At 41.9% G+C, this 27,643-nt stretch overlaps 1 protein-coding gene across 4 annotated transcripts in view; it reads right to left on the bottom strand.

The window, feature by feature from the left end:
• Fam193a (family with sequence similarity 193 member A) overlaps window positions 1-27,643 on the bottom strand; it is a 114,987-nt gene that overhangs the window by 19,244 nt on the left and 68,100 nt on the right. For all 4 annotated transcript variants that reach the window (XM_051200406.1, XM_051200405.1, XM_051200408.1 and 1 more), the window contains 10 exons: window positions 26,893-27,008; window positions 26,533-26,775; window positions 23,685-23,838; window positions 23,381-23,560; window positions 17,733-17,984; window positions 6,821-7,019; window positions 5,648-5,938; window positions 3,449-3,731; window positions 2,554-2,737; window positions 899-1,129 (listed from right to left, as the gene is read on the bottom strand). In XM_051200406.1, coding sequence (XP_051056363.1) covers window positions 899-1,129; window positions 2,554-2,737; window positions 3,449-3,731; window positions 5,648-5,938; window positions 6,821-7,019; window positions 17,733-17,984; window positions 23,381-23,560; window positions 23,685-23,838; window positions 26,533-26,775; window positions 26,893-27,008 — 2,133 coding nt within the window. The remainder of the gene's footprint in view (window positions 1-898; window positions 1,130-2,553; window positions 2,738-3,448; window positions 3,732-5,647; window positions 5,939-6,820; window positions 7,020-17,732; window positions 17,985-23,380; window positions 23,561-23,684; window positions 23,839-26,532; window positions 26,776-26,892; window positions 27,009-27,643) is intronic.

Genomic DNA, 27,643 nt, shown 5'->3' on the forward strand with positions numbered 1-27,643 from the left:
TTCTTAGTTTACTAAGAACAGGGCAGCTAACAGCCTCTGACCAAGAGCTAGGTACTGGGAGCAGTGAAAGCAGCTGTTGCACTTGTGTACAGCACCCAGCAACTGCTTCTTTGTGTGGAAGACAAGCAATCAGCTTACTGACTGCAGAAACTCCTGACAACCTTAGCTGTCCAGGTGAGACTAAAGCAAGCATGGACCTGCTAAATAAGACACAGACAAAATGTGTCCAAACATTAAAAACAAACAAAAAAATCCCTTCCCACACTGGCAGATAGTTTCAATATATGTTGACTTGCACAAGTACAAAGCGCTTTCAGCATCACACAGCATTTCTGTTTTCCACCTTGAGGTAAAGAAGTTTCCCCAAATGAAGATTTCATTTTATTAATAATATTAGACCACAGGCCACGTCCTATCACAGCCCTGAACTTGGGCAAGTAGATGTCTACCTCTGGTGACATGCTATGCCCTCTAGAGAGATAAAAATTGCTCAGGTGTTTCCACTAAGGGTGGCTAGCTAACCTTAACTTTTATGTTATGAACGGTTCCTTCAAGCAGATGGACCTGTGTGTCAGAACAAGAATGTGGTAGGTCTGCTTGGATAAGGCACATGTAGCTACTGTAGGACAGAGGTCAGTCTCATACCAAAGGCATTGCCTCACCCTCAGCTTTTAAACCTCACAAAATCTCATCTACTCCCCACAGCAAAAGCTCTTTCTTCTGTCTGTCTGGAAGGAAGGTTCTCACAACAGTGGGAGCTCTCTGTTCCACGGGCCAGGGCAGCCTCCACCAGGTCTGCTACAAACTTACTACTCAGAGCACCAGGGCAGGCACACCAAGCAGCCCTGCCTTCTGAAATGTGTACCTGTAGGCCCTGAAACGGGGCGCTGTCACTTACCTTTCTCTGCTTGTGCCTTGCTCGTTTGGCTGCCCGACTACTACTAACTGGCTTGGCCTCTGAGCTGTTTATAAACTGTAACAAATCCTCCACTCTGCGGTGATCAACTACACCCTCCCGTTCTGAGATCTGCTCCATTTTCTTGGGTTGTTCTTCCTTCCTCTTGGTCAGCCGTAAACGAAGTTTTTCCCTCATTTCTGCATAATTTCTACTTGTTGGTGCAGCTGGAGGCTAGGGTAAGAATATACCTAAATTACACCTCAAGTTTGAACAAGTTTGAATGTAACAAATTTCAAAACTTATCTCTAAAAATAACCTATGTAAATTTAATTTTAATAAATTCTTAAGTAGCAAATAATCATCATAAAACAAAAAATTAAGGAAATAATATGAATGGTATCATCTCATAACCTCAAAGTTGAGTTTTAGCCAACTACTTTTTCAATTTAGTATACATTTGTGAAAATTTAGCAAAATATATACAATTTTTTTTTTTTTAAAGGTGAAAGCAAATAACATACACATATTTATATGTCTATTTTTACTTAGTATAGTGGGATTCTTATCTTCTCCACACCAGAGCTGCAAACCAAAACCAGGGCTTTGAACTGGCCAGGCAAGAGCTACTGAGCTACTGAGCTAATTATCTTTTGATGCTGATAAATCTGTTCCATATCTCTTCAATATTTACTTTTCTTTTTAGTATTAAAAGGGAAACAAAAGGGGAAAATACCTGGTTCTCAGTCCTACTGCCAATCCCTTACTATTAAAGAAACACTCATATTTAAGGAAATAGAGACTGAACAAAGCAAAACCAAAACAAAATGTACATGGCTCCTTCATTTGTTGTTTCCCCTCCCTAGGGACCATGGGGCTGCACAAATACAGTTCCTGCACTGCAGAGTTGTACAGGCATATAGTATACCAATAGCTTTCGTACTCATCCAATGTGGTTTGCACTACCCACAGAGGGCATAAGCCAAACTACAGTGGTGTTTAGTTAACAACCTACTTTACTGACTATATAAAATCTCACAAACAAATGCAAAAACGAAGCAAAAGGCAGGTGGCTTAGTTCTGTAATCACAGCACCCAAGGAGCCCAAAGCATAAGAATTGCTGCAAATCTGAGACCAGCCTGGCTACATGAGTTCCAGGTCAGCCTATAATATGAAGAGGAACCCTGTCTCAAAAATCAGCAACAATCACCACCAATAAAAACACAGTGGTAAGAGAAAAACTGCAGTGATGAAATCCTGTTTCTTCAGTTTGGTAGTATTCATCTCCTGATATCCTCTCTCTGGACCCTTTATTCCCAACAAGTCCCCTTCCTATCTACTTTCAATCCTCTCCTCTCTCTCTCTCCTCTTTCTCCTCTCTCTCTCCTCCCCCTCCCCCTCCCCCCCTGGCCTACTAAGGGACTGAAGGGATGACTTAGTCTTCCAGAGGACCCAAATTCAGTTCCCAGCACCCAGTTCACAAACACCTGCAAGTCCAGTTCTAGGAGATCACGTGCCTCTGGTAACCACTGGCACCTGAACTCATATATACACATACAATTACTCATACCTACATAGAATTCAAACTAATAAAAATAAATCTAACATACAAGTCATGCAACTGTCAAGTCGCAGTACACTGACTGCATGCACTTACCCCGCCATGTCCGAAGAACTCACAGTAGCAGCAATCACAGTACTTGCCCTCCTTCTGGTTGGTGGAAGTTGAGGTGCTGGAGCTGTGCTCAGAGCAGCTGTCCTCATCTGCACTCTCATCCCCATCATCCTGCTGCGGGTCATAGACACCATTCTCGCAGCGGTGCCCTTCACAGTCAGGGTCACTGCAAAACCACACACAGATCATTAGCAAGCAGCCACCCTGGAGGCACTAATTATTCCTCATTCCCACCCGCTGTTCTGATTATTTTTCAGACCAAGGCAGCAAAGAGGGCTCAGGGCGCTAAGGTCAGAGTATCATGTGCCATCAGCCAAGACAGTGCGGTGACTGGGCTCAGTTGGGAGATATGGCAGACGTGGTCAGTAGTCATAGCACACCTACAGTGCCTCTGGATGGACAGACAACTCTTCTGACTTCCCTGAGACCACTGGTTCCATAATGGGGGTTATGAGGACGTGCTTCTAACAGGCAAGTTCAAAGGTAACAGAAATGATCTTTTATAAAAATCATTGTGTGTGGTATTAGTTTCAGTATATATATCTTGTAAATTTTCTGCAGATTCTACCCAATGTATAGGAAAAAACAACTTAAAAAAACAAGCAAGGCACACCACACCCTTAATGCCACCAGTGGAGATAGTCAGCATCCCTGACCCTGGTCTTGGCAGCCGGGCCATTGTTCTTTCCTCTGAAGAACTAGAGGCTGAGATTGAGACTGGAGCCTCTCCAACTCCACGGCCTTGGCCTCTGTTGGTGAGGTCTCTTTCTTCTGCACTGGACTTGTTACCTGCCTGGACCCAGAGCACAGTCTGTAGCTATGTTAGTGCAGCATGGCTCCCAGCCCTCCTCACAAAGACCTAGGCTCTGTGGCTCACCTGCAGACACTGGGAGGGGCACTGATGGAGCCATCTGTTGTGGAGGGCGGGGGTGCCACAGGGGTAGGACAGAAGCTCTTTCGTGTATCCACGAACCCAGGGGCTGTGGTTGCAGTTTTGGGGAATGATGGGGCAGCAAGATTTGGAAGGTGAGGTGTGGAGGCTGGAGACAGTGCAGCAGGAGACAAAGCTGGGAGCGGGGCCAGGCCTGTGGGGCTGTTCCTTGGAGCAGCAGGTGCTGAGTGTCTGTGGTCCTCTTTGTTGAGGCCATGAAAAACATCACCTGCATGTAGAGATACAAGAGAGACTGCCACTGGTTGAAGAAAACAAATATTCATGTTACTTTTAATTACTTTTTTTTTTTTTTTTTTTTTTTTTTTTTTTTTGTATGTGTGGGGCTAGGGGGGTATGTTCAGACCTACAGAAACCAAAGAATACCCATTTAGCTTCAGCCTGACTGGTCACATTTACTCAATTTCCCCACACACACCAAATCTGGTCTTAACATCTGTATGTAGTAAGCTTTACTTCAGCTTGAGCTCTTGAGACCCCTAGACATTTACCGATAACCTGCGATTTCTCCATTGTGGGCACCAGCATCAGAAGCCTGGAGCTCGGATTCCACATGTAATCTGAATCTAAACTCCGAACATTACCAAGGTCATCAAAGCTTCTCCACTAATCCAGCTGCTGTTTGACAGACATTTTTCCAGAGGCCAACTGTCCACCAGTGTGGTTTATCTTATCACATCTGGGTGAACCATTTTACAACTAAATCTCACAAAGGTAAACTAGATAGAGAATTGATAACCTTTGTTCCAATTGGGGTCTGTCAGATATACAATTCTCAGCTTCCTCCTGAGGGGTGCCCATCATCACCTATAATGGGTCAGCCTCCAGCGAAATGTTTGTTATATTTGCCAAAATGGTATCCAGTATTCTTACTGTTCCCAAAGCACTAGAGATGTGGTTCAATGGTAGCATTTTTATCAAGCAAGTGTGAGGATCTGGCTGACGCACTCTTAGTGTGTGGACATGATTGCTCTCGCTCACTCTCTCCCTCTCGCATGTACAAAGGGGTGGTGTATGGGTATCTATTTAGCTGGCTACTGTAGTACAAGCCTTGGAAAGATGATGCAAGAGGATTTCTGTGGATTTGAGCTGGCCTAGACTTAACATAGAGAGACCCTGTCACATCTCCCATCTCCCCAAAACAAAAGAAACACTCCTTTTGATGCTTGTTACCAATTATCAGCTTGATAGAATATGAAATCATCTAGGAGATGGGTGACTGGGCATACTTGTGAAGATTATTGATGTGGGAAGACCTATCTTAATTGCAGGTTTTCTGGACAGGTGAACCTGTACCCTATACTCAAGAAGACACTGAACTGAGCACGGTGCATGCATTCATTGCTCTCAGCTTCCTGATTATGGATGCAATGTGACCAGATGCTTCAAACTCTAAATGCCTTGATTTCCATGGCAGGACGGACATAACATAACCCCTTCTTTCTTGGGCTCCTTCTTTCAGGGCATTTTGTCACAAGAGGAAAAGAAACAAATACTCCTTGGTTAGGCTGACCTACATCATCCAATGGAAGGCTGACTGCAGCACACTCACTTTGTTTCTACTCTATGCTTGGGTAAAGAGGAGTTTCTCGACCTTAGGAGGCTCTCTGGACATCCCTAGGGATTCCTGAGTGCCAAGGTTCACTGACTCCTTCCCCCAACACCCCCTCCCCTTCAGTAAGGAGCACAATCATGATTCTTTCTGATGCTCAAACTGTCTCAACTTTTGTTGATGAGGTACAAGTCAGCTCCCCTGTCCTCAGACATTACCCTATAAACATTTCTTTGCTTTTAAGTCTCTTCCACCTGTCAGTAAGTGATAAGTGTGAGTGCTAGCAGGCTAATATTGTTGGCTCGCACAAATCCTCTTTTGCTCAGCAGTAGCTGTGCTCAGAAAGCAATAATCTATGCCCATCATAGAAAACAAAGGCTGGAGCCAAGACACAGAGCTCAGCCACCCAAGAGTATTTTGAATGGCAGCTAAAATTCCAACCAGAATCCAAAGGGCATGTTCTTGTGCACAAGCACCTTCAGTTGTTTCATTTTCACTTCTAGAAAGGCAAAATAAACACTTACTTCATGGGTGGTATAAGAAGTGATAAGTTGAGAGGCTCTCAGCGCCCTTACCTATAGAAGGCGGCCTTCTGGATGATACCTTGAACTGACTGCTGCTAGACTGGACTGTGGTGGCTGTGCATGACACAGAGGATGTGGCTGAGGAGGTGGCCATGGCGACTGTGTTTGCCATGGCAACTTCATTTGCTTCCATAAAAGCATCTTGGAAATTGTATAAACACTTCTTTTTTGCAGCACTTTTCTTCTCTTTGATATCTGAAACTGCAGGAGCTTCATTGCTGGGTGGAGGTGGAAGGGCTTCAGGTCTTGTTTCTGAGAGCACTGGCCCTAATATGTCACTCCCTTTGGAGAAGAATGGGAAAATTAAGACTTCTAAATGAAACAGCATTTAACAACCCTCCCTAAAGAACATGCTGACATTGGGGCCACTACTGACGCCAGGATTCCTTTGGAATTATGCTTTTATTCTAAGGAATGTTTATTGAGCACCTATTATGTGCCAATTCCTGTACTAGGTGTTTTTCAGTATCACTGAATGCCTTGAAACCAGTTCTTGAGGTTGGAATTGTTTTTCCCATCCTAAAGATGAAGAAACTGAGGCTCAGAAAGGCTAAGCAACTTGCCTAAGGTCACACAGCTAGAAATCCTTCAAACATAAATCAGGATGTCAGGACTAGCTTCTGTTCTGAGCACATTCAAGGTTGGGTGTGGGGTGATCAGGGGGCTCTGGCTATCTGAAGACAGAGAGGTGCCCCAGCCCCTCCCAGGTGACCCTGGACCTAAGAATGAAGTAACAGTTGAGCCTCAGCAAGTGAGACAGCTGAGAAGAAGGTGCTTGTTAGAGGGGAGAAAGCCCTTTAGGGTCAATACAGAAACCAGCAATAGGAACTTGAGTCACAGCATTCAAGTGTAAGTGTCACTCTCTCCCTGCCCCCACGCACTGAGCTAAGATCCGGTGGCCACCACTATGTGAGAACTACAGGCCGGACACAGACTCTGGAAACTAGATCTTCTGCAGCTGGGCACATGTGGCTCACTGTGCTGGCAGGTAGCAAGGAGCCAATGTTAGCTTTGTTAATCAATGCAGTGGATCCATCAGGGCAGATGTGGGAGGGTGGATGGGATGCCAGGGCCCAGGGCCTCCTGCTGGAGAGTGTGATGATGACCATCTTAATTTGGCTCAGCGGATTTAAAACCTTAAGAAAGTTTTAATGAATTCCTTACCAGAAATTGTATCTGGCAAGAAAGTGCCAGGATTCCAGTTCTTATCATTCATCACTTCTGATTCCCAAAGACTTATAAATTTAGAACTATTCCACTCTGGAGTGTTCCCAAAACAGCTCGGGTAAATATGGTCTTGAAGAGATGCATTGAATGCCTGAGGCTTATTTGTGTGACTCTGAACAGGTGCTGGCGGTAAAGCCTACAAAAAAAAAGTTCTAATCACATATCAAAATTAATATTCTATATACCTGTGTAGATCATCTACAAACAGACAAATTGTGACTGAAACCTTGAAGGCTATGCTTCCCACAAGCCAATGTGCATTGGAAGTACATCTCACAAATGCTGGAGTAGAGGTTTACTTAGGAAGGCTATACATGAAGGTTGACCTTTAACCCAAAGGTTCTTGATGCCTTCAGATAACTCAGCCACTTCCAACACTCCTGTCTAGTCACACTCTTAATGTGGTACATACACATAAGAGCTGTCCTTTGGCTTAAGTCTCCTTAGACGCTATCGATCAACAAATCAGTTTGGAAGCACTGATAACAATGAGAAGGTCCTTAACTTTCAACTCTCAGAGCTGTGCAAAAAGCAACACAGATCTGAAGAGCTAGAAGGATTCTGGTTGTGCTAAAACTCAGGTATTGGTGCTGACTTAGTCCCATTTCCAGGGAGAAAGTCATTCCAAACTTATGAGTATACTGGCCTAGGCCCTGAGGAAGGCCTTGAGAGGCCAGGGAAAGGGAATGGGATACAGTTAGTGGGCCAGTCAGCAATGTATATTTACTGAGTGCCAAGTTGCTGAGAGCTCCCTGTACACACCTGGGTGCCCTAAGGCTCTCCCCACTTGATACCTTTCCTTGGAGGGCTATGCCATTCACACAGCTGCATTGCTATGCTGGCTTCTACATAGGGATGTGGGCCTCCTACCAGTCCTTTTCTTTACAGCAGCCCAAGGGATCCTCATTTAGAATATAGAGGTAGCTTTCTGCTACTATTCAGATAAAAGTTAAAAGCCCTTCCATGGCCCACAAGATCTTAGGGAAATAAACACCCCCTCCCTCCTCCTGCTCAGCAAGCCTGGCTTACAGATCTTCTGCTCTGGACTCTACCTCTCCAGCCACTCTTCTTTCTATTCTCACTTGCTCACCAGAAACCTCTTCACCTGTACACTCACTCCCAAGCCTTAGCCCAGATACCACTATCCCAGAAAAGCTGCTGCTGTTTCTGCTCTGGCTACTTAAGATCCAGTGCAGTACCAAAGCAAGTCTCCCACTTAACACCTTGGGATCTGGCCGCCTCTTCCTTCACCTGCCATAGCAGAATTCAAGACTGAATTTGTAGCCTGATATTCTAATTATGACATCTCCTAAATCACAGGCACTTCATGAGAAGATTGAGATCCTGGTCCTGTACCCCAGCCCTGGACTATGCTGGGCATACTGTGTTCCTTTGGTAGAGCCAAGTATTGCTGAGATGAGTGAGTGGACCATGCCCTGGGCAAGTCACAGACCTGGCATTAGGAAGGATGTCTGGTGATCCCATTCTTTATAATATGTAAATAAAGTTGATTCTGTAGATTCGAGTTTGAGGACTTCAGGGGAATTCCCAATTGCATGTGATGGTCAGACAGAGGAAGGGAGAGGGACAGAGTCTGGATGTGGACAGTAGAGTCTACATCAGAAGTAACTGTGTGATTACTGACCTGAAGAGGCAAGGGAGCCATAAGGGTGTCAAGCTAGAAGACAATCTGGTCAGTTTATTAGAAAGGTCAGCTGTGGCAACAGAGTAATGATCAGCAAGGCAAGGATATGCTGAAGCTGCTGGTTAGGTGATGAGAAATGATGACATAATGGGGTGAAAATGGCGAGAAAAGGAGGGCTCTACAAGTGAACCTGGAAGACATTCCTGGCTCCATTGTGAGAGCATGGTCAATGACAGGTAAACAAAAACTGGGCATGAATCTCAGCCTCCCTGTTAGTAGCTGTGTGACCTCAGGCATATCACTCAATCTTTTGTGCTTTAGTTTTCTCATCTGAAATCTGGAAATATCTACCCCAGAGGTTTTGGTAAGTTACTCTGCCTAGCCTGCAGGAAGCATTGGTGAGGGTAAAGATGAATTACCAGTGCTTACTAAGACTATGCCAAATCCCATCAGCTAGACTGACTCTAAAATGCAAAAAGGCTGGGCAGTGACTCTACCCATTCCACTGGCACAAGACAGAATGTACTCTAACCTGGAGGGCTCCAGGAGACTGGCAGAGGGGAGACAGACAAGTAGAGCAAATGTTCAGGGTCCAAAAGTATTCTAAACATGGGTAACAGGCCTGAATGGACCACTCAAAATCAAGGGCCCAAACAAGCTGTTTTGGAGAGAAAGCCACAGGGAGCAAAAAGCAAGGAAAATAATAAAACTACATTTTAACAGACACTTGGTTCCACAAAGTAATAAAAAAAAGCCAAGAGGTATCTTGCTTAGATCTACTGATAAAGAACAAGTAATATGGGAACCTTTGGTTAAGGAGCAGAAATACCTGCTAGGGTACCTCAGCCTACTTGACAGCCCAGGGTATGGGGTGGTATCGCAGCAGAAGCACCTCCAGGGATCTGAGCAACTTAAGAGCTTCCTGAGACTCTCCTTGGATACAAGCTGTGAACTGACTGGCTTCCCCTCTGGTCCCTCACCTCTACAACATTCAAATCTAGATCCTTGTTCATTCTTTCCAGTGCCCTCTATTCTGTGAAGACCCTTGTGCTCCATTCAGATCTGCTCTCCAGTGTTACTTTCCTACCCTATGTCTACCCACTAGTTACTTGAAGCACAACAAGGGCTCTTTCTGTTGTGGCTCAGGGGATGGAGTCAAGGGCCTTGTTGTGCATAGTAGGCAAGGGTTTTGCCACTGAGCCATATCACCTGGCTTGCCACAGGATTTGGCATTTTATTCTGATTATGTTTTTGCCTTCTCTTTTGAAAACACTGACCAGGATTAACTAACCTGGGTGTTTCTAAAATGCAACACAGGGCCTGGCACATACTGGGTGTTCAATAAGTGACTGTTGAACACATCAGGGAAATAAGGACCCAACAGCCATGTTCTTACATATTTTACTTACACTTTTCTTCAGAGGTCCACCTACTTAAAGAGGAGGCCCAATTGTAAAGGCTGAAGGCAAAAGTGAGGAGACAGGCAGCAACAACAACAACAAGGCTGTATTTTTTCAGTGTTCTTATACATGATGCCTGCTGACCTAAATAGTGTAAGTGTTCCTTCTGAAAAAAGCAGCTCTTTGCTAAGTGGACTACTGTGGGCTTTGCTTCAAAGTATACCAGTGGTTAACCAACGAAGTCGGACTCTTCATACAAATTCACAAAGCTTCAAAATTAATAGTATTTTTGAATTGGTCTCCACTTTATGACAAAAAGTAACTCATAAGAAAAAAAAATTCTTTGCTTTAGGTAAAAACTCTGACGAGAATGCAAACAAATACACCTTCATAAAGCTGCAATCCCTTAGGAGTGGGTGATCCAGTCTGTCTTCCCTACCCATGCCAGCTCAAGACACCAAGACTGAAGGATGGCATGCCAAGACATCAAGATATAACACCATTAACTGAAGAAACTTACACTGTACAGTCAGACCAACAGGAATTTCAGCCAATGAGAAAGTTAATACAAATATTCCTCATTTCTGAGTTTTGTGTTCTTTGGGGGTTTTTTGTTTGTTTTTCAATGCCTCCCAGGGATGAGAAAGAGGCAATAATATCCTTTGTACTAGCATTGTTATTCTGAGGCTAGAGGAAATAAGCAATACCCCTTACAGAAAACACACCCAACTTCACAACAAAATCCCCTAGCATTAGCTATTTTTCCACACTACATAGCCCCATAATGCCTAATCTAAACTGGAAGGAAAAGAATTAAAATGGTTATCTCAGAAACCATGCAAACATGGGAACAACATAGTATACTTAGAACACTGAAAGAAAAAGCCCAAACACTTAGGACTGTGCACTCAATAAATTCATCTTTCAAAAGTGAAGGGGAAATAAAAACTCCTTCAAATGCCCAAGGACTCACTTATGGTACACTGGCCCTGCCTGAAATCAAATGACTTTCTTCAGGCAGAAAGGTCGGATGGCTAGGTCCACATATAGAAAGATCATAAATAAATGCAACATAAAACAATCTCTCACATTCCTAAATGATCTAAAAGACAACTGCTATCTTCATGTGAAGGCAACTATCTGGGAGATCAGCCCAATACTAAATGGAAAAGGTGGAGAAAGGAGGAGGCTTTTTCCTGAAGCCATGGGCCTTGTGCAAGGCTTGACAGTGCAATCTCAATGGGAACTTAGCTAAGGCACACTGTGAAGTTCAGGGCAACAGCAAGACAGCTAAAATGTAAATACCACTGATATAAGGTATTAGAATATGTAAAATATAGTTAAACGGAAGTCTTTAAAAATGAATATAAAACAGTTACAATGTTGATAATAATCCAAATATATCAAAGTCATTCTTATTGTTATTTTTCAGAAAAAGAGAAAATATCTGAAAACATGAATAAAAAGCAGAAGCACAAGGTATAAGAAACTCACCTATACCTATGTAAGACACCCATTCAAAAGATTTACTTCTATTATTTTATATTATGTGTTGGAGGGGTCAGCAAGAGGGGCCAGAGGCATCAGATCCTGGAAAGCTGGAGTTACAGGCTGTGAGCTGCCCGACTTAAGTGCTTTGACCTGAACTTGGGTCCTTTGGAAAACAGCACACACTTTTAACCCTGAGCCATTAGTCTAGCCACAGAAACTACTTTAAATAATCTGGTAAGTTAAAAGTAAAGATAGGTCTGTCAAGATGGATCAGTAGATAAAGGTAGTTGCCACTAAGCTTGATGACCTGAATTTTGATTGCTGGGACCCATCTGGTGAAAGCAGAGAATGGACTCCACCAATGTGCTGACTCCCACATATGTGTCATGACACTACTCCCCTACCCATCCATTAAATAAATGAATAAATGTTCAAGGAGTGTTTGAATTAGTTAGATGAAAGACAAAAAAAGTATGGGTTACAAAGAGATACCAAGAGTGAAGGAGAAATTTTACCTTATAGTAACAACATGTGCTTCTATTAATAAAAAAGCTAGTCATACTTGAAAGACATAAGGAAGATTTGTGACACATCAGATAAAGAAAGATCTTGTCCAAATTATCATCATAATTAGGGTAGGCATAAATGAAATAGAAAAATAAATAAATAAATCCAGGACTAGAGAGATGACTCAGTGGTTAAGAGCTATTGCATGAGCACGTGCATGCACAGACACTCTCTCATAAAAAATAAGTCTTTTAAAAGATTTTTGTATTTTCAGTTTGTCCACACTGAACCTGACATGAAAGGCCAGAAAGTCTGGAATTTTAGGCAGTTGTGAGCTACCTAACATTGGGTATTGCAAACCAAACTTGGGTCCTCTGGAAAAGCAGCCAGCACTCTTAACTAATGAGCCATTTTACAGCTCTAAATAAGATGGGGTGGGGGGAATGTTTCGAGAGAGAGAGGGTAGAGAAAGTGAGAGATCATTCTTTGAAAAGACAAAATTGACTAATTGAAACTGGCAAACTTTTACTAGGACAGTTTAAAGAAAAAAAAAAAAAGGCTCAAATTATCTAAATGTCAGTGGAAGCACAGTTACTGACACAGAATTATGGATGGGGTACTTACGTAGCATACACGCCATTAGGTCCTAGGGTCAATGCCTGAGTACACTTCTAACACTACTATTCTATACAGTATTAGTGACTAGTGCCAGGGTACTTAGGTGAGGGAAAGGAAAACTTAATTGTTTAGATGATACAATTTTATAGGAAATTTCATATGTAAACAAAACAAAAAATGGTTAGACCCAATAAACAAATTCAGCCCCACACCAAGACAGAAGATTAATATTTTAAAAATCAGAATAGCATAAAAAGAATAGAATATTTATGAATTAACCAAAGTGAGAGAATGCATGAGTAAAGATTACTGCTAATATGTACTACTTCCATGTCTTCTATAATGCCTTCTATAGATTTAATGCAATCTGTCACAATACCAATGATGTTTTTTGCAAAGCAGAAAAAAGTATTTTAAATATCACACAGAATCTTAAAGAGTCCATAACTGTGGTGGTTTAAATAAGAATGCCCCCCCCCCATAAGTTCATATGTTCGAATGATAATGGATTGATCCTCTGGAACTATAAGCAAGCCACCAAATAAATGCTTGTCTTGGTCATGGTATCTCTTCACAGCAAATGAAACAGTGACTAAGACAATAATCCAAACCATCTTGAAAGAAAACAAAGCTGGAGACTTGTATAAAAGACTCTGCAAAGCTCATCATAAGCCCGTGGCACTGGCAGTCAAAACAAACAATCAATCAAACAAACAAACAAACAGGACAATGTCGCAGAAAGGAGGAGGAAGGCCAGGAGCACATAACTCCACATAATCTGCTCAGCAGGAAGGAGCAAAGATGAGTGTCATACTACTTCACAACTATCAAATGGCTACTATCAAAATAAATAAAATACCAGAAATTGGTGAGGATGTAGAAAAAGAATTCTTGTGCACCATAGATAGGGAAGCCTGCAAAGTGGCACAGTCTAGCTGGTAAACAGTATGGCAGTCCTGTTACCATACAATCCAACAATTACAGCATATTTTCAGAAGAATCGAAAGCACAATCTTAAAGAAATACTTGTTTATCCATGGTCAGAAATATTTGTCCCAAAAGGCAAAAAGTAGAAACAAACTAAGAAGTGTGGTATATGCATATAATGAAATTATCACTCAAGGAAGGAAATTCTATGATATGATGTGAATGATCCTTAAGAGTATCAAACTAAGTGAATTAAGCCTCTCAGGAATAGTTCCACTTAATGAAGGAGTAGTCAGTTACAGAAACAGAAAGCAGAATGGTGGTTCCCAAGGCTGGGGGGGGGGGGGTGAGGGTGGGAGTTATTGCTTCATAGATAAAAAGGCTCCAACTCCACAAGATGAAGAGTTACAACCACAGATGGCAATGACAGTTTTATGATGTTAGGAATGCATCTGATTCCATTGACGGAAGCCTTAAAGATAGTTAAGAGGTAAAGTTTAGGCTATGCGTACTTAACCACTAGAAAGAAAAAGATTTGGAGAAAAACATTAAACAAAAAACTGGAGGCACTGTACTAGTCTCAAACAGAACAGATTTCAGATCAAGTAAAACAGCACCAAAAATAAAACAAGGGTATACATGAGCCTATAACAACAAAGTACACAAATATGTGAAACAAAAATAGAGAAGACTGCAAGGAGAAAATAAAAGAATCTTCTTCCATAGTTGGCGTTTCTAATCCCTTTTATTAAAAATGGACAGATCAAGCTGACTGAAAATCAGGGAGGATGAAATGAACAGCAGCAAATGGATATAATGCCTTCTACAGATTACCCAATGCAGAACACACAATCTTCTTTAGCTCACAGGGAACATCCACATCTTGGTTTTTTGAGACAGGGTCTTGTCTTGTAGTCCCTGGCTGTTGTAGAGCTTACCATGTAGACCAGGCTGGTCTCAAATTAACCGAGGTCCTTCTGCCTCTGCTGGAATCAACACTGTGTGGAGCTAGGCAAGAATTCTGTATTTTATTTTCTCTAATATTTTTCTTGTCATTTCTTTTAACTTTTATATAACATATCTGTTTTTTAATAGATTAATGTATTTTAATAACAAATTTACAGGACCAGCACACAAGACAGACATTAAAAACATGTACTTGAATAACATTTATCTTAACAGATAAATATATCATTGGTGTAGAAATCAGTAATTTTTTTTAATCTTAAGAAAATTATATCTTCATAATAGTCTTCCTAAACATCTTATATGCAAAATATTTATTCACAATGGCCAGAGTATAAATTAAAACCATGACATTAAATCTTACACACAATTGTGACTCTACCACAGTAGAAATGCCAAACAAGGCAGCAAAGGACAGAGACACAGGCTGGCCCAAGAGCTTCAGTGTGTATGGCTATCCTCCACACACAGCACCTACCCTTTGACTCTCGGTTATACTGAGACACCACACTCGGCACTTCTGAAAAATCTTCAAGGGAACTAAAGAAATGCCTGTGCCATTCTAGAAAGCTTGTCCTATTTCTAGAAGGTCTTTCTACTCATTCTGTGGGCTATTAACATACTGTGTATTTAAACAAGTCATAGCCAGAACATTCAAGTAAAGTCTGCCTAATTCAAATTATACAAACCAATTCTGCATGGCCTGGTAAGACAAAAATACAAGCTTGTTTAGAGAAACCAATGTGTTTTTTTTTTTGTTTGTTTGTTTGTTTGTTTTTTTCTGAGACAGGGTTTCTCTGTATTGCTTTGAAGCCTGTCCTGGAACTAGCTCTGTAAACCACAGGCTGGCCTCAAACTCAAAGAGATCAGCCTGCTTCTGCCTCCTGACCACTGGGATTAAAGGCTGGGCATGTGCTGGGCAAGAAACCAATGTTTTTACACCAGATATAAATGAAGTATTTCATCACCTGCACATACTTCCTCCTCCACACTGGGAATCATAGCGTTCTGCATGGTAGGAAACACTCTACAACTGAGTTATAGCCAAAAGCCTATCAACAGCATCATATTTTCCACAATTAAAAAGGACTTCAACAGATATACTTAAAATTGATCAGTGTGGGACTGGAGAAATGGCTCAGTGGTTAAAAGCACTGGACCCCAGTTTGAATCCCAGCACCAACATGGCAAGTCCCAGCTGCCTGTAACTCTAGTTCCAGAGGATCTACTATGTGTGGCTAGACCTCTGCATTTGCCTTCCTACACATGAATCTTTTGCATTTACCTGTGGCCTTAAGTTTAACAGGGTCAAAGGAATGGCTATCAGATACAGAAATGGTGCTAAAAATGTTTGTCTTCTTTTACCTTTTTATAGGAGACCTATAACTTCCTTTAAAAACAACAACAACAACAACAAAAACGACAGAGTCAGGGGTTAGACAGACAGTGCAGAAACCTGCTGCAGTTCTAAAGACCCAGATAGTGCTTACAACTATCTATAAACTCCAGTTCAAGGGGTTCATTGCCCTCTTCTAACCTCGATGGACATCAAGCACACACAGATATGTGTGCAGGCAAAACATTCATACACAAAAAATAAAAATAAACAAATCTTCAAAAAGGTAGGTTAAGATGGCTGCTCTTCCAGAGGATCTGAGTCTGAGTCCCAGAACCCACACCCTGGCTCACAAATGTCTATAAACTCTAGTTCCAAAGGATTCAATAACTTCTGGCCTCCATGGCACACAGGTGGGGCACAGACATAGTTGCACGCAAAACACTCCTACATTCTCTCCAATGCTAGTTGCAGGGTATATAACACCCTCTTCTGACCTCAATGGGTACTGCATGCATATGGTACACACACAAATGCAGGCAAAAGATCTCTCTCTCTCTCTCACACACACACACACACACACACACACACACACACACACACACACACACACAATAAAGGAGGGGGAAAGCCAAAGTAATGAAGTAAACAGGTAAACAGCAGAGAAGAGTGTTCCCAGTACACTTGGGGAACACTTTGATTAACTTATTGGGATTTACAAAAAAAAAAAAAAGACTTTCAATAAACAAAAAAATACACACTGGGTATTCTTTAATCTTTTTTCAGAATTAGGAAAAAGCTCTATTTATAAAAAAAAAAATAGAAAGTGGTCAGCATCTTATACATTAACCTAGAGGAAAGGAGGGCACAAGCCACAAAACACACCAACAAAGCCTGGCTTTGATCACATACTTGAAAACGTTTTGTGTTATTAACCTACTACCTGAGCCCCTCCCCAAAAAACACACAGGGAACCAACCCATTTACTGGCCAGACCTGCCATATCATAGAGTGACACCAGAGGACTAAGCCCTTTCAATGTCACGATCTCCTTTTCTGTCGTACTTGAGAATCACTGTATTAAATAAACTAATATAGTTGGGGGGATTATATCTTTGATTAATACAAACTTGGAACCATAACTAACATAAAAATTAATATAACAAAATCTCAGCATTATGGTGAGTCCACTATGCAAGTGAAAAGTAGCTCAAGAGGCAAAGCAGGCTAAGGAGTGAATCAGCTGGAAATGGTGCATACCTACAGTGAATGTAGAGGCTGGAGGATCCCTGCATGTTCAAGGGAATCCTGGTCTACATGGAATTTCAGGACAATTTCTCTAAATACATCTTACAGTTGAAGATATTAGGTATATACATGAGGTTCTTTGAGGAGAAAGTCAAAAATTGAGCACTTTTTAGAATTTCACTGCTTTAACTAAGAAGGATCTTTGCAGGCTGGGTTTTGAGGAACTTCTTCTCTGCCCTACAGCTGTATTTCCAGAGCCTCAGATAATAGGGTTTCTCTGTGCTGGATACTGAGCTTTTCTTTAGGATTGCATATTTGACAAGGCCATGGTTTTCAAGCTAAAGATACCCAGAAAACATCAGAGGATTCAAGCTATTTTCAACTCATTTTATCTATTATGTTAAGGCAAGAGTCAGGCTATGAGTAGAAAAATGGACTCTTGTCAAGAATCCGGGAGTTCAACCTGTTAGCATATCACCTGAAAACTCTCTAACTCCAGTGATTAAATCAGGATTTTTTGCTTCCTACACACTGTAAAGGTTCAACATTACAAGGACTTCAGAGACTACAGCCAAAGTAAATGTCTGCAGCCCCCTGAATCAGGAGCAGTTGCTACTCTGTACATGGATCAGGATACCCACTCCTGTATGTTATGTGCTCTTGTCAGAACTCATTGTGAGTGACTTCAAAGCCCTTCCTACCCTGGCTTACCTTACTGTGTGTGAAGGGGGGTGCAGTATACAAGGTGGGGTGGATGAGTGGACGAGGCAGGTGTGGAACAGTATGCAAGGGTACATGTCCGTGGATGTGGGGGTACAGGTGCAGCGCAGGGTGTGTTGGCTTCTCTGGGCTCAGGAACTGATGGCCAGGAGGCAGGGCTCCAGCAGTCATTGCTGATGCTGGTAGACCAGAAGCTTCTTGTTTACAAACATGGCATTCACAAGTGTTTGGAGTCTGTTCCGCCTAAAACAATAGAAAAGAAGTACTTGTTTAATGTAAAACAAAAAATGGCATAAATTAAGCTGTAGTCAGCTAGATACTACAGAGCAAACACTAAGATTCAGGGTTCAGCCTGGGCTAACCAGAGTCCACACAGCGAAAGGTACAAATGTCAGAACTGGAAACAATGAAGGCAGTAGAGGGGAGAGCTGAGCCTCATTTTCCAGAAGGTATTTGCAGAGGAGGAAGGCACTGATTAGGGACCCAACTGGGCAGAAACAAGGGACTCCATAAAGATATTAGGAGGAAGCTAGTAGGGAACTGGGACCTAAGAGGAACAGGATCACCAGGTAGTTGAACTCTGCTGGGCTCCTACTGTTCAATCAATAGCTGCAATGAAACTTCCACCATGAAGAGGAGACAGGATGCTAGCTGGAGCAGAATGAAGAGACCACTGACACTTCTTTATCAAAGCAAACGAGAAACTGAACACAGATGACAAAGGTAAAAACACTTCAGGCTCTAGAATTCAGCCAAAGTCAAACACTGTTAAGTCTTTATTGTAAGATAGCCAGACTTCAGGGAAGAACATGAAGAATCTGGACTTCCTGCCAGAGTCTTTCCTTGTTCTAGTTCTAGTGCAGGGAGCAGCATGCATCATGAAGACCAGAGACAATTAAAGAAGCCCTGCTACCAAGGAGAGCAGCTCAGTGTCCAGCAGAGAGAGCCAACAGAAGTAGATGTTAGGTCTCAAACCTGCAACCGAGACCTAAGGTGCCTACTAAACATATCAAAGCAGACATGCTTACCAGGTTCTCCCTGATGGTTGGCATACTCTTCCCCCAGTTGCCCTTCCCTATATAATCCATCCATTTTGGTCGCTGGGCCTTTCTGGCTACTCTTTACTCTCCTAGCTCTCCTCTCCCCTCCCTATCTTCTTCTCACATGGCCTGGATCAAGGAGGGTCATGTTCACTCTGGACTCTCCCAGCTGCCCCTGCCTCTGACTATGCTTACACCTCCCCTCCCCCCCCCGTATCTATAACAAACCTCCATCATACCTAAGCGTAGTAACGTCTTTTCTTTTTCTTTCTTTCTTTCTTCCTTTCTTTCTTTCCCCAGCAGTCTCAGTGGGATTGTACTGGGAAGTAAATGAGCTAGAAACACATTGGGGAGACTCTAGAAGTGAGAAAGCTGTGAATACTCCTTAAACTATCCAAAGTTCAATGGTTGACTAGGAGGCCAGCGTACACATAGGTATTGCCTCCAAAGGAAGTACACGAAGGTAAGCAAAGTTCACTGGAGTACAAGGTAAGCAAGGAAAATGTTCTCTAATCTACTACACACAGATGTGTTGGGACACACAGGAACCTTCAGAGAGATAAAGCAGCAGGGATTGACCCAATAAAGCAAATTAGCAAAGGTAAAAACAAAAAGAAACAGTCGGGCATGGTGGTACACATCTTTAATCCTACCAATTGGAAGGCAGAGGCAGGCAGATCTCTGTGAGTTCATGGCCAGCTCAGTCTACAAAGAAAAGTTCCAGGATAGCCAAGGCTGTTTACACAGGAGAACCTAGTCTTGAAAAACCAAAACCAAAACAAAACAAAACAAAAAAATAGAAACAGAACAGCAGTTCTCTCACAATGTGATACAGATATAGCTACTTAGCAGCAAAAAAATGACTACAGAAAACAAAACACCACCCCCACCCCACCCCCGCCAAACAAAACAAAACAAAACAAAAACCCCAGCAACCCCAAGGAGAAAAATCAGAATATAAAGTTGCTCTAATATCTAAACCATTCAATTCCCCCCCCACACACACACAAAATGAGACATTCCAGAATAGGACAGTCAGTGGACAGTGGTTCTTGGCCCACACACTGAATTGGCACACAATAGTGTCTAAGCAGGAATAATACCTTGTTCAGAGAATTGAAAAACTTTCAACAAAAATTTAACAAGAAATAAATTCCAAAACAGAATGAAGATGACAGAGAGAGAGAGAGACAGAGAGACTGAGAACCCCAGTAAACAAAAGAAATTACCCCTGTGTAAAAATGTATGTATATCAAAAACTAGCAGAACTAGAAGGGACCTCTCACACCATCGCAGCCCCTCACCCCCAAATCTAATGTCAAAATACTTCTTTCAGTAATTGATAATCTGAATACTGCAATTCTAACCTCTATAACGGTGGCAATAGGAGATGGGACCCTTTGGTGACTCTGCCCTCATTCTTTCACCCATCTAGGGCTACTATAAAAAGATGGCTACTTATAAGCTCGTACATTTGAATGCTTGGTCCCCAGTTGGTGGAACTATTGGGGAAGGAGTTGTGGCCTTGTTGGAGGGAATGTGTAACTGGGGTGTTTTTGAGATTTCAAAAGCCCACGCCATTCTCAGCTATCTTTCCCCTCTTCTTTCTTCCTCTGCCTCATGCTCAGGGAGGAATTAATTATGAGTTCCAGCACCATGTCTGCCTGCCTGCTGCCATCCTTCCCACCATGCTAGTCGTGGGCTCAGCTGCTGAACTATAAGCCCCAAATAAGCTCTTCTATAAGCTGTCTTGGTCACCAGAAGAAAACTAAGACATACAACTACCAGACTGGGGGACAGGCGCTACTGTATTTTAAACTTTCCATAGAGCAACAGTTAAGTGAGCTCTGGGACAAGGATGAACATAGAGACAATGAACAGAGTACAATGTAGGCCTGAATTTTTAACATGGGAAAACATGATCTTTCCAAAAAATGGTTCTAAGTCTAACCTTGCACCATAAGAAACACTGAGTCACTGGGAGGTGGTGCACACATTTAATCCTAGTACTTGAGAGGCAGAGACAGACAGGCAGGGAGGCAGGCAGACCTCCAAGGTTGAGGCCAGCTTGGGCTACAGAGTGAGTTCCAGGACAGCCAGGGTTACACAGATAAACCCGGTCTCAAAATAAAAAATAAGATTTTGAATTAAACAGATCACAGTGTCAGTCAGAGGTAAAGTGATAAATCTACAACAAAACAGTTTTGCATAAAACAAAACAGAACTAGAATACATTAAAACAAAAACTTTGGGGGCTAAAGAGATGGATCAGGGGTTAGGAGCACTGGCTGTTCTTCAAGAGGTCCTGAGTTCAATTCCCAACAACCACATGGTGGCTCACAACCATCTGTAATGAGATCTGTAGGCATACCTGCCAGCACAACAGTTTATATACATAATAAATAACTAAATCTTAAAAAATACAAAACCAAACCTTGTGTTTTACAAAAGCAGGTGTGAGGATCTAAACTCAGTCCCCAGCATTCAGTACAGATAGTCAAATCAATAAAATAAAAATACACCACAGACCTGAGAACATAGTGTAAACTAGAACTTCTACCCAGTATATAAAGAACTCTTCCAACACAGTAACAAGACAGAAAAGAAACAGCCCTTAAGTAAATAAAAGGTAACGACAGGGTTTACCACTTCTCTTGTATGAATATCAGCAAAACTTCAAAGCTATGTTGTGACTCTTTTGGGAGCCCTGGGTAACATTCTGACCCAGTATTCATTGACAGATTAATTCTATGGACACATCTGCTTATGAACAGGGTGTTAAAGATATATAAGGTATATCTAACTGAGAAGTATGTAATGCTCAAAAGGTAGAAACACAAGAGGTGGCCAATAAGGTTAAAAACAAGACAAACCCAGTACCTCCATAGGAGGCGAACAGAGTAAGGTCAGTAGGATCAGAGTGCTTATCTAGAAAGCCTGAAGCCTTAGTTTCAACACATAGTACTGGGGGGGGGGGGGATATGAATGAATCTCAAAATCTTTATTAAAAAAAAAAAAAGGTACAGGGCTAAATGGGGGATATAGCTCAGGGAGCTTGCTTACCATGGGTGAGGCCCAAACTCAAGTCCTTAGAATTTCTCACACACCTGCAATCCCAGCATTTGAGAGGTAAAAGCAACATGATCAGGAGTTTAAGGACAGTCTAAGCTACATGGTACCTTGTCTCAAACAAACAGACAATAAAAAACAAACTAAAATACAACAATAGTCATAGAAACAAAACATAAAAAAACAGGGCCTGAGGAGATAACTCATCAGTTCATGTACTGCTCTTAATAGAGGACCTGAGTTCCGTTCCTAATACCCATATCCAGTGGCTTACAACCACCTATAACTCTAATTCCGTAGGGATCAGACACTGTTGGATTTCTTGGTCACCTGCACTCATCATGTGCACAATACCACACTAAAACAGATAATTAAAAATAATAAAAATAACTTAAAACTTAAAAGTTACAAAAATGAAGAGACTACAGAGCATATTCTTCAGAGACACGTTAAGTGAAAAGCAAGGTAGCCTTTCTTTTTCTTCTTCTTTTTTATAAGATTATTTATTATGAATATAGTATTCTGCCTACGTGTTTCTGCATGCCAGAAGAGCCATCAAATCTCATTACAGATGGTTGTGAGCCATCATGTGGTTGCTGGGAACTGAACTCAAGACCTCTGAAAGAGCAGCCAGTGCTCTTAACCTCTGAGCCATCTCTCCAGCTCCCAAATAATAATAATGTATTCATTTTTTACTTTATTTGCATTGGTGTTTTACCTACATGTATATTTGTGTAAGAGTTTCAGATCTTGGAGTTATAGACAGTTGTTAGCTGCTATGTAGGTGCTAGGAATTGAACCCAGGACCTCTGAAAGAACAGTCGGTGCTCTTAACCACTAAGCCACCTCTCCAGCCCCTGGTAGCCTTTTTTTCTAAGACAGGAAAGAGTAAATGTTTGCATTTGCACATAATGAAACTGGGCATAGGGGCTGAAGGTGCACAGGTGATGGACACAGATAGGGGAGTAGATGATGACAAGATTTCCCAATTTATTCCTTTTGAGATCACCTTTATTATTTTAATCACATACATTAGTTACTCCTGATCTCCATTTGTTATCCCTTTCATTTAAAAAATGCTCACTGAACTAATAAAACTGAAGCTGGGTGTGAGAATATACACACACCTATGATCCCAGCATTTGAGTTTAGGTAGGAGGGTAATGAGTTCAAGACCAACCAAGAGTGAGAACTGCTCCAACACAAATAATAAAACCCCTGTCTTTCTTCTACAGACAAAACAAAAGAAAGAAAGAAAGAAAGAAAGAAAGAAAGAAAGAAAGAAAGAAAGGAAAGAAAGGAAGAAAAGCAAAAAACATTTCCCCAAGCACAGGGTGTTATAAAAACTAATGGCAATTACAGATCTGGGCAACAGGAAGAAAAATATGAGCTGTATATTTTATGTTTGTTTCTCTATAGTTTTATTTTTAGGAATTGCTAGAATTAGCATTATTTGTTTCTGTTTACAGAAAATACACACAAAGTAAGAGACCTTTAGGAAAACAGGAAACATGAAACGGAAAATCCTACCTGCTGTGCTGGGTAGGAAGGAGGTGGAGTGTCCACTTTACTCTCCTCTGTACTGGGGTTACCATTTCCTAGGGCCTCATCTTCTTTGGGAGCTCCTGGGGGCTCTCCACTACTCTCACCATCAGCATCTTCATCATCAGCTTCTGAAGAACTATGGCTGGTGCTGCTTACCTGAGGGGACTTAAAAAGTAGCATTCTGTAGCTTTAGTTTTCAAAACAACAGTAACATAAATGAAATGTAAAGACCAGCACATCCTACATTTACTGATACCCATACCTCCTCGTTAAAAAGCCACACCCATACCTCATCTTTCAGGGCCATGTTTTCCCCACCACCATTCAGTTCGCTGTGGATTCCGTTCATGTTGGCCACCACGTTGGTATCATCGTAGTTAGTCAATGGATAAATGTCAGCAAACTTAGCTGACAATGGTGCGACGTCTTCATCATCACTACAACTGAGGCAAGCAGAGACGGTCACCATGAGGCCCTTCTTTTGGGGAGGACAGTGAGGAGCACCCCCCACTGAACACGACATCTCCTCTAAGGTCATGGGTCTTTTCACGAAGAGTGTTCAGTGTCACTCACACTACTTAACACCTCTTAGTCACCTGAACACAAAGAAAAGCCTGGATGAGTAACATCTGTGACATGGAGAATGATGGGAAAGAATGCCCCACAGTAGAAATGCTGAGGAGATCAAGATGAATTGGTATTATACTTTCATTTGTTCTGAAAAGCCCTGGAATACAAGTGCCACCCCAAGTAGACGTCACTTTTATGAAAACGATAAGTTACAGAGAGCAATTTCAGGTCTTTAGTGTTTGATTTTACAGTCACCACGTTGTTAAAAAATATCCAGCTGACCAAAACTCCCACACATAGTTATGTAACAAATGCTAATTAAGCTAGCTACACTCAAGTCAGTTATGACAATCAACTTCATCAATGCAATGAGAAATGACATGCTCACTAAAAAAAAACAAACAAAACAAAACAAACAAACAAACAAACAAAAAACCAAAACCCAGAACTTAAGCAGGTGGAGGCCACTTTAAAAATAACTTCTTAAAGTATGAGAAGAGCTGCTGTAGATTAGGGATGACCAGACATGCGCACACCCAGTATTTGCTAAGGAACAGTGGTCTGCCTCCTAAGAAAAGGTCCGGGATTACCAAGCACATTGTACTGTCTCCCATGCCTCCCCTCCCCCCTCTCTCTTTTGTTTTGTTTTGAGCCAGGATTTTTCTACATAACCTGGCTATCTGGAAACTCACTATGTAGAACAGGTGTTGAACTCATAGAGATCCATCTGCCTCTGCCTCCTGAGTTCTTTCGTTTTCAAAATAAGGAGCCTGATAAACACCGTACCAATACCTGAAGCTTACCAACAGAAGAAAAAAGCACCCACCACCAAGGAAGTGTGTGTCTTGGCCAACACAGATTTACTGCAGTGTTGCCATTGCCATGGTGTACTAACTGAAATGAAGTGTCCAACTCAGCCTTGGCACACACATGACACCCCAGTAAGGCCTAGATTGCACTGTACTGCAAGGACTGAAACGATGTTGCAAAAAATCAACAGGAAAAAAATGCAAGCCAAGAGTCATAGGGATTTTCAATCACAAAGGTTGGTATTTGGAAGACATTAATCACAAGCTGTTGGGAGTCTATAGTATTGGAGGACATAAGCTGCCCAGACCAATAGTGGGCAGTTCAACCTCAGGCCAAAGGCTCTTTCCTGTAGCCGATGGTCTACTAGTGATCACACAACAAAGCCCAAACTTGATGATGACAATAAGTGGGAAAGTATGATATATTTGCAATTTCCTAGCTTCAATTCAACAGATTCACCTGCATGTTACAATTCCATAGAATCTGTGTGACAGCTAATGGAGAAATCCTCAAATGCCTAAGGCCTGAGAGCACAAGCATCAGAACTTTATTCAATGAAAAGTCAACCATGGACTTCAGCTCAGTCCTTTTAGAATTACTTTGGATTTGGGGCTGGGATAAGACTCAGTGGTACAGGGCTCATCTAGCATATATAAAGCCCTGGGTTCTATCCACACAGCACCATAAATATTAATTCATTGACACCTGGAAGACAAGGAAAAATTTTGAAGGAAGAAAAAAAAATGAGTGCCACCATGACAAATCCAAATGATGTGTACGATGAGCAAACATCTCCATCAGGTGAACAATTCAAGAATCATGTGCAGCCAGATAGAGTCAACAATCCCTCAACACAAGCACCTCTGCAGGGCTAGTGATGACTTCATGTTCAAGTTACTTAAGAAACCATTTGCCCAGTGTGGTAGCATATGCCCTTTAATTCCAGCACTTAGGAGGCAGAGGTAGATGGATCTCTGTGAATTTGAGGCCAGCCTACTTAGAGAGCTCCAGGGCAGCCAGAGCTACATAGTGAAACTGTCTCAAAAACAAAAACAAACAAACAAAGAAACAAAATGGCAGACGTTGTGGCACACACATTTAATCCCAATACTCAGGAGACAAAAGCAGGTGTACCTGAGTATGAGACCAGTTTGATCTACGAAATGAGTTCTAGGACAGCCAAGATTACTTAGTGAAACCTTATATCAAAAACCCACCCACCCACCCATCCATTCAAAAAGAAAAAGAAACTATACATCCATGTGCAAACTAACTTATAAGCCTCTGCAAATGACAGGGTCACAATGGAGTTTACAGCCACTTGCTAATATGAAATGCACTTCTTATAATGTAGGAATACAGAAAACACAAACTTTCAATTGCTTGCTAAAGTGATCTGAGTTCTTAGCAAGACATGGAACAAGCATGAACACTGGGCTGACTATGAAGAGGATGAACAGCCACTGTACACCTCAGGCAGAATGAGAAAATGAGACCAGAACTGCGAGACATTTCCCTGCATACCAACTGGCAATTATAAAGTCACCATATTTTTTTTCTCAGGTTATAAAATAGTATCCGTTTGGGTTTATTGATTTCATGTTTTAACAGGTGCTTAATACACTGAAAGATCCTTTTTTTTTTTTTTTTCTTTTTTATAAAAAGCACTGTAATGGTGATCATTCTTCTGTAGACTGCTATCTGTATTTCTCATTATTCAATAATTTCTGAAACTCTATTATAAAGTCACAACTTACAAAGTTGGTGCAGAGCCATTGTCTGTGAGGATGAGTCTGGGATGTTGCTGAATTGTGATGGGAGAGCTGGAACCTGACCCTGAGCTTGCTGATGACACACTAGGTGGGCGCATCTCAGTTAGATAGTCGGGAGCAGAATCCACTTGGAGTGGTAGCTGGTGAATGTGGATGTCATCAGTGACGGGGGGATCCATGATACCACAAGTGAGGATGTGTGAGAGGCTGCAGTCATCACAAGCACATCTGATTGGGAATTAAGGACAGTTACCAAGAAAGCCAATTCTGATGAAGGTTGGGTTAAAACCTCTGCTTGTTTCAGTGTAGGCTGAAGGCCAGTAGCACCAGGACAGTCTAGCTCACCTTCGCCTGTAGTTGCAGTTAGGGCAGTCCGGCATGCTCAACCGAGACGATGATAACATGTGCCTCCTGGTATCCGTGAAGTTGTTCTCACCAGTTACCACTTTCTTATTAGTTAACTAGAGGAAATTATAAAACAATGGCTTAATTTTGTAAGAAATTTCTCCCATTTCATGGACCACATTTCAACTATGACAGTAATCACACTCATTTACAATCCAAGAGGCCCATCCTCTGCAGATGGACAAAACCAAAAACACAGGGCAGTAGCCCTGGAGTATGTAGGAAGGGCCAGTCAAACAAAGAAGAAAGCATCAGAAACCCATCCCCTTAATATTCTGGTCTCCCGCAGACACATACCATCTGCAGTTTTGCATATAACCAGAAGGTAGGACTGTTGCAGACACCCAGTTTACTCAGTCTGCTCTGGGTGCTCAGTACTTGTCAGAGACGAGGAACAGCGATTGGTATGTGGAGAAGACTAGAGAAGTGCCTAGAAGTGGCACCGAAACTTGACAGACAACCAGATATCTGGATTTCAAAGGGGCAGGGTGCACCAGAACTTAACTGGTTCTATCAGGATACACAGGCAGAAAGGCCTCTGTTTCAACTGTGGGAGCTCAACTTCAATCAATACGATGCAATTGGCTAATTGGTCCAAAGGGAAAGCGGGAGCTCAGGAAATATGGGTCCTTGTACCATTTCTCACAATTCCCACTGAGATTAGTCTTTTCAAACAAGTATATGGAAGACC

The sequence above is a fragment of the Phodopus roborovskii genome, unplaced genomic scaffold (genome assembly GCF_943737965.1).
Source record: "Phodopus roborovskii unplaced genomic scaffold, PHOROB, whole genome shotgun sequence".
Lineage (NCBI taxonomy): Eukaryota > Metazoa > Chordata > Mammalia > Rodentia > Cricetidae > Phodopus > Phodopus roborovskii.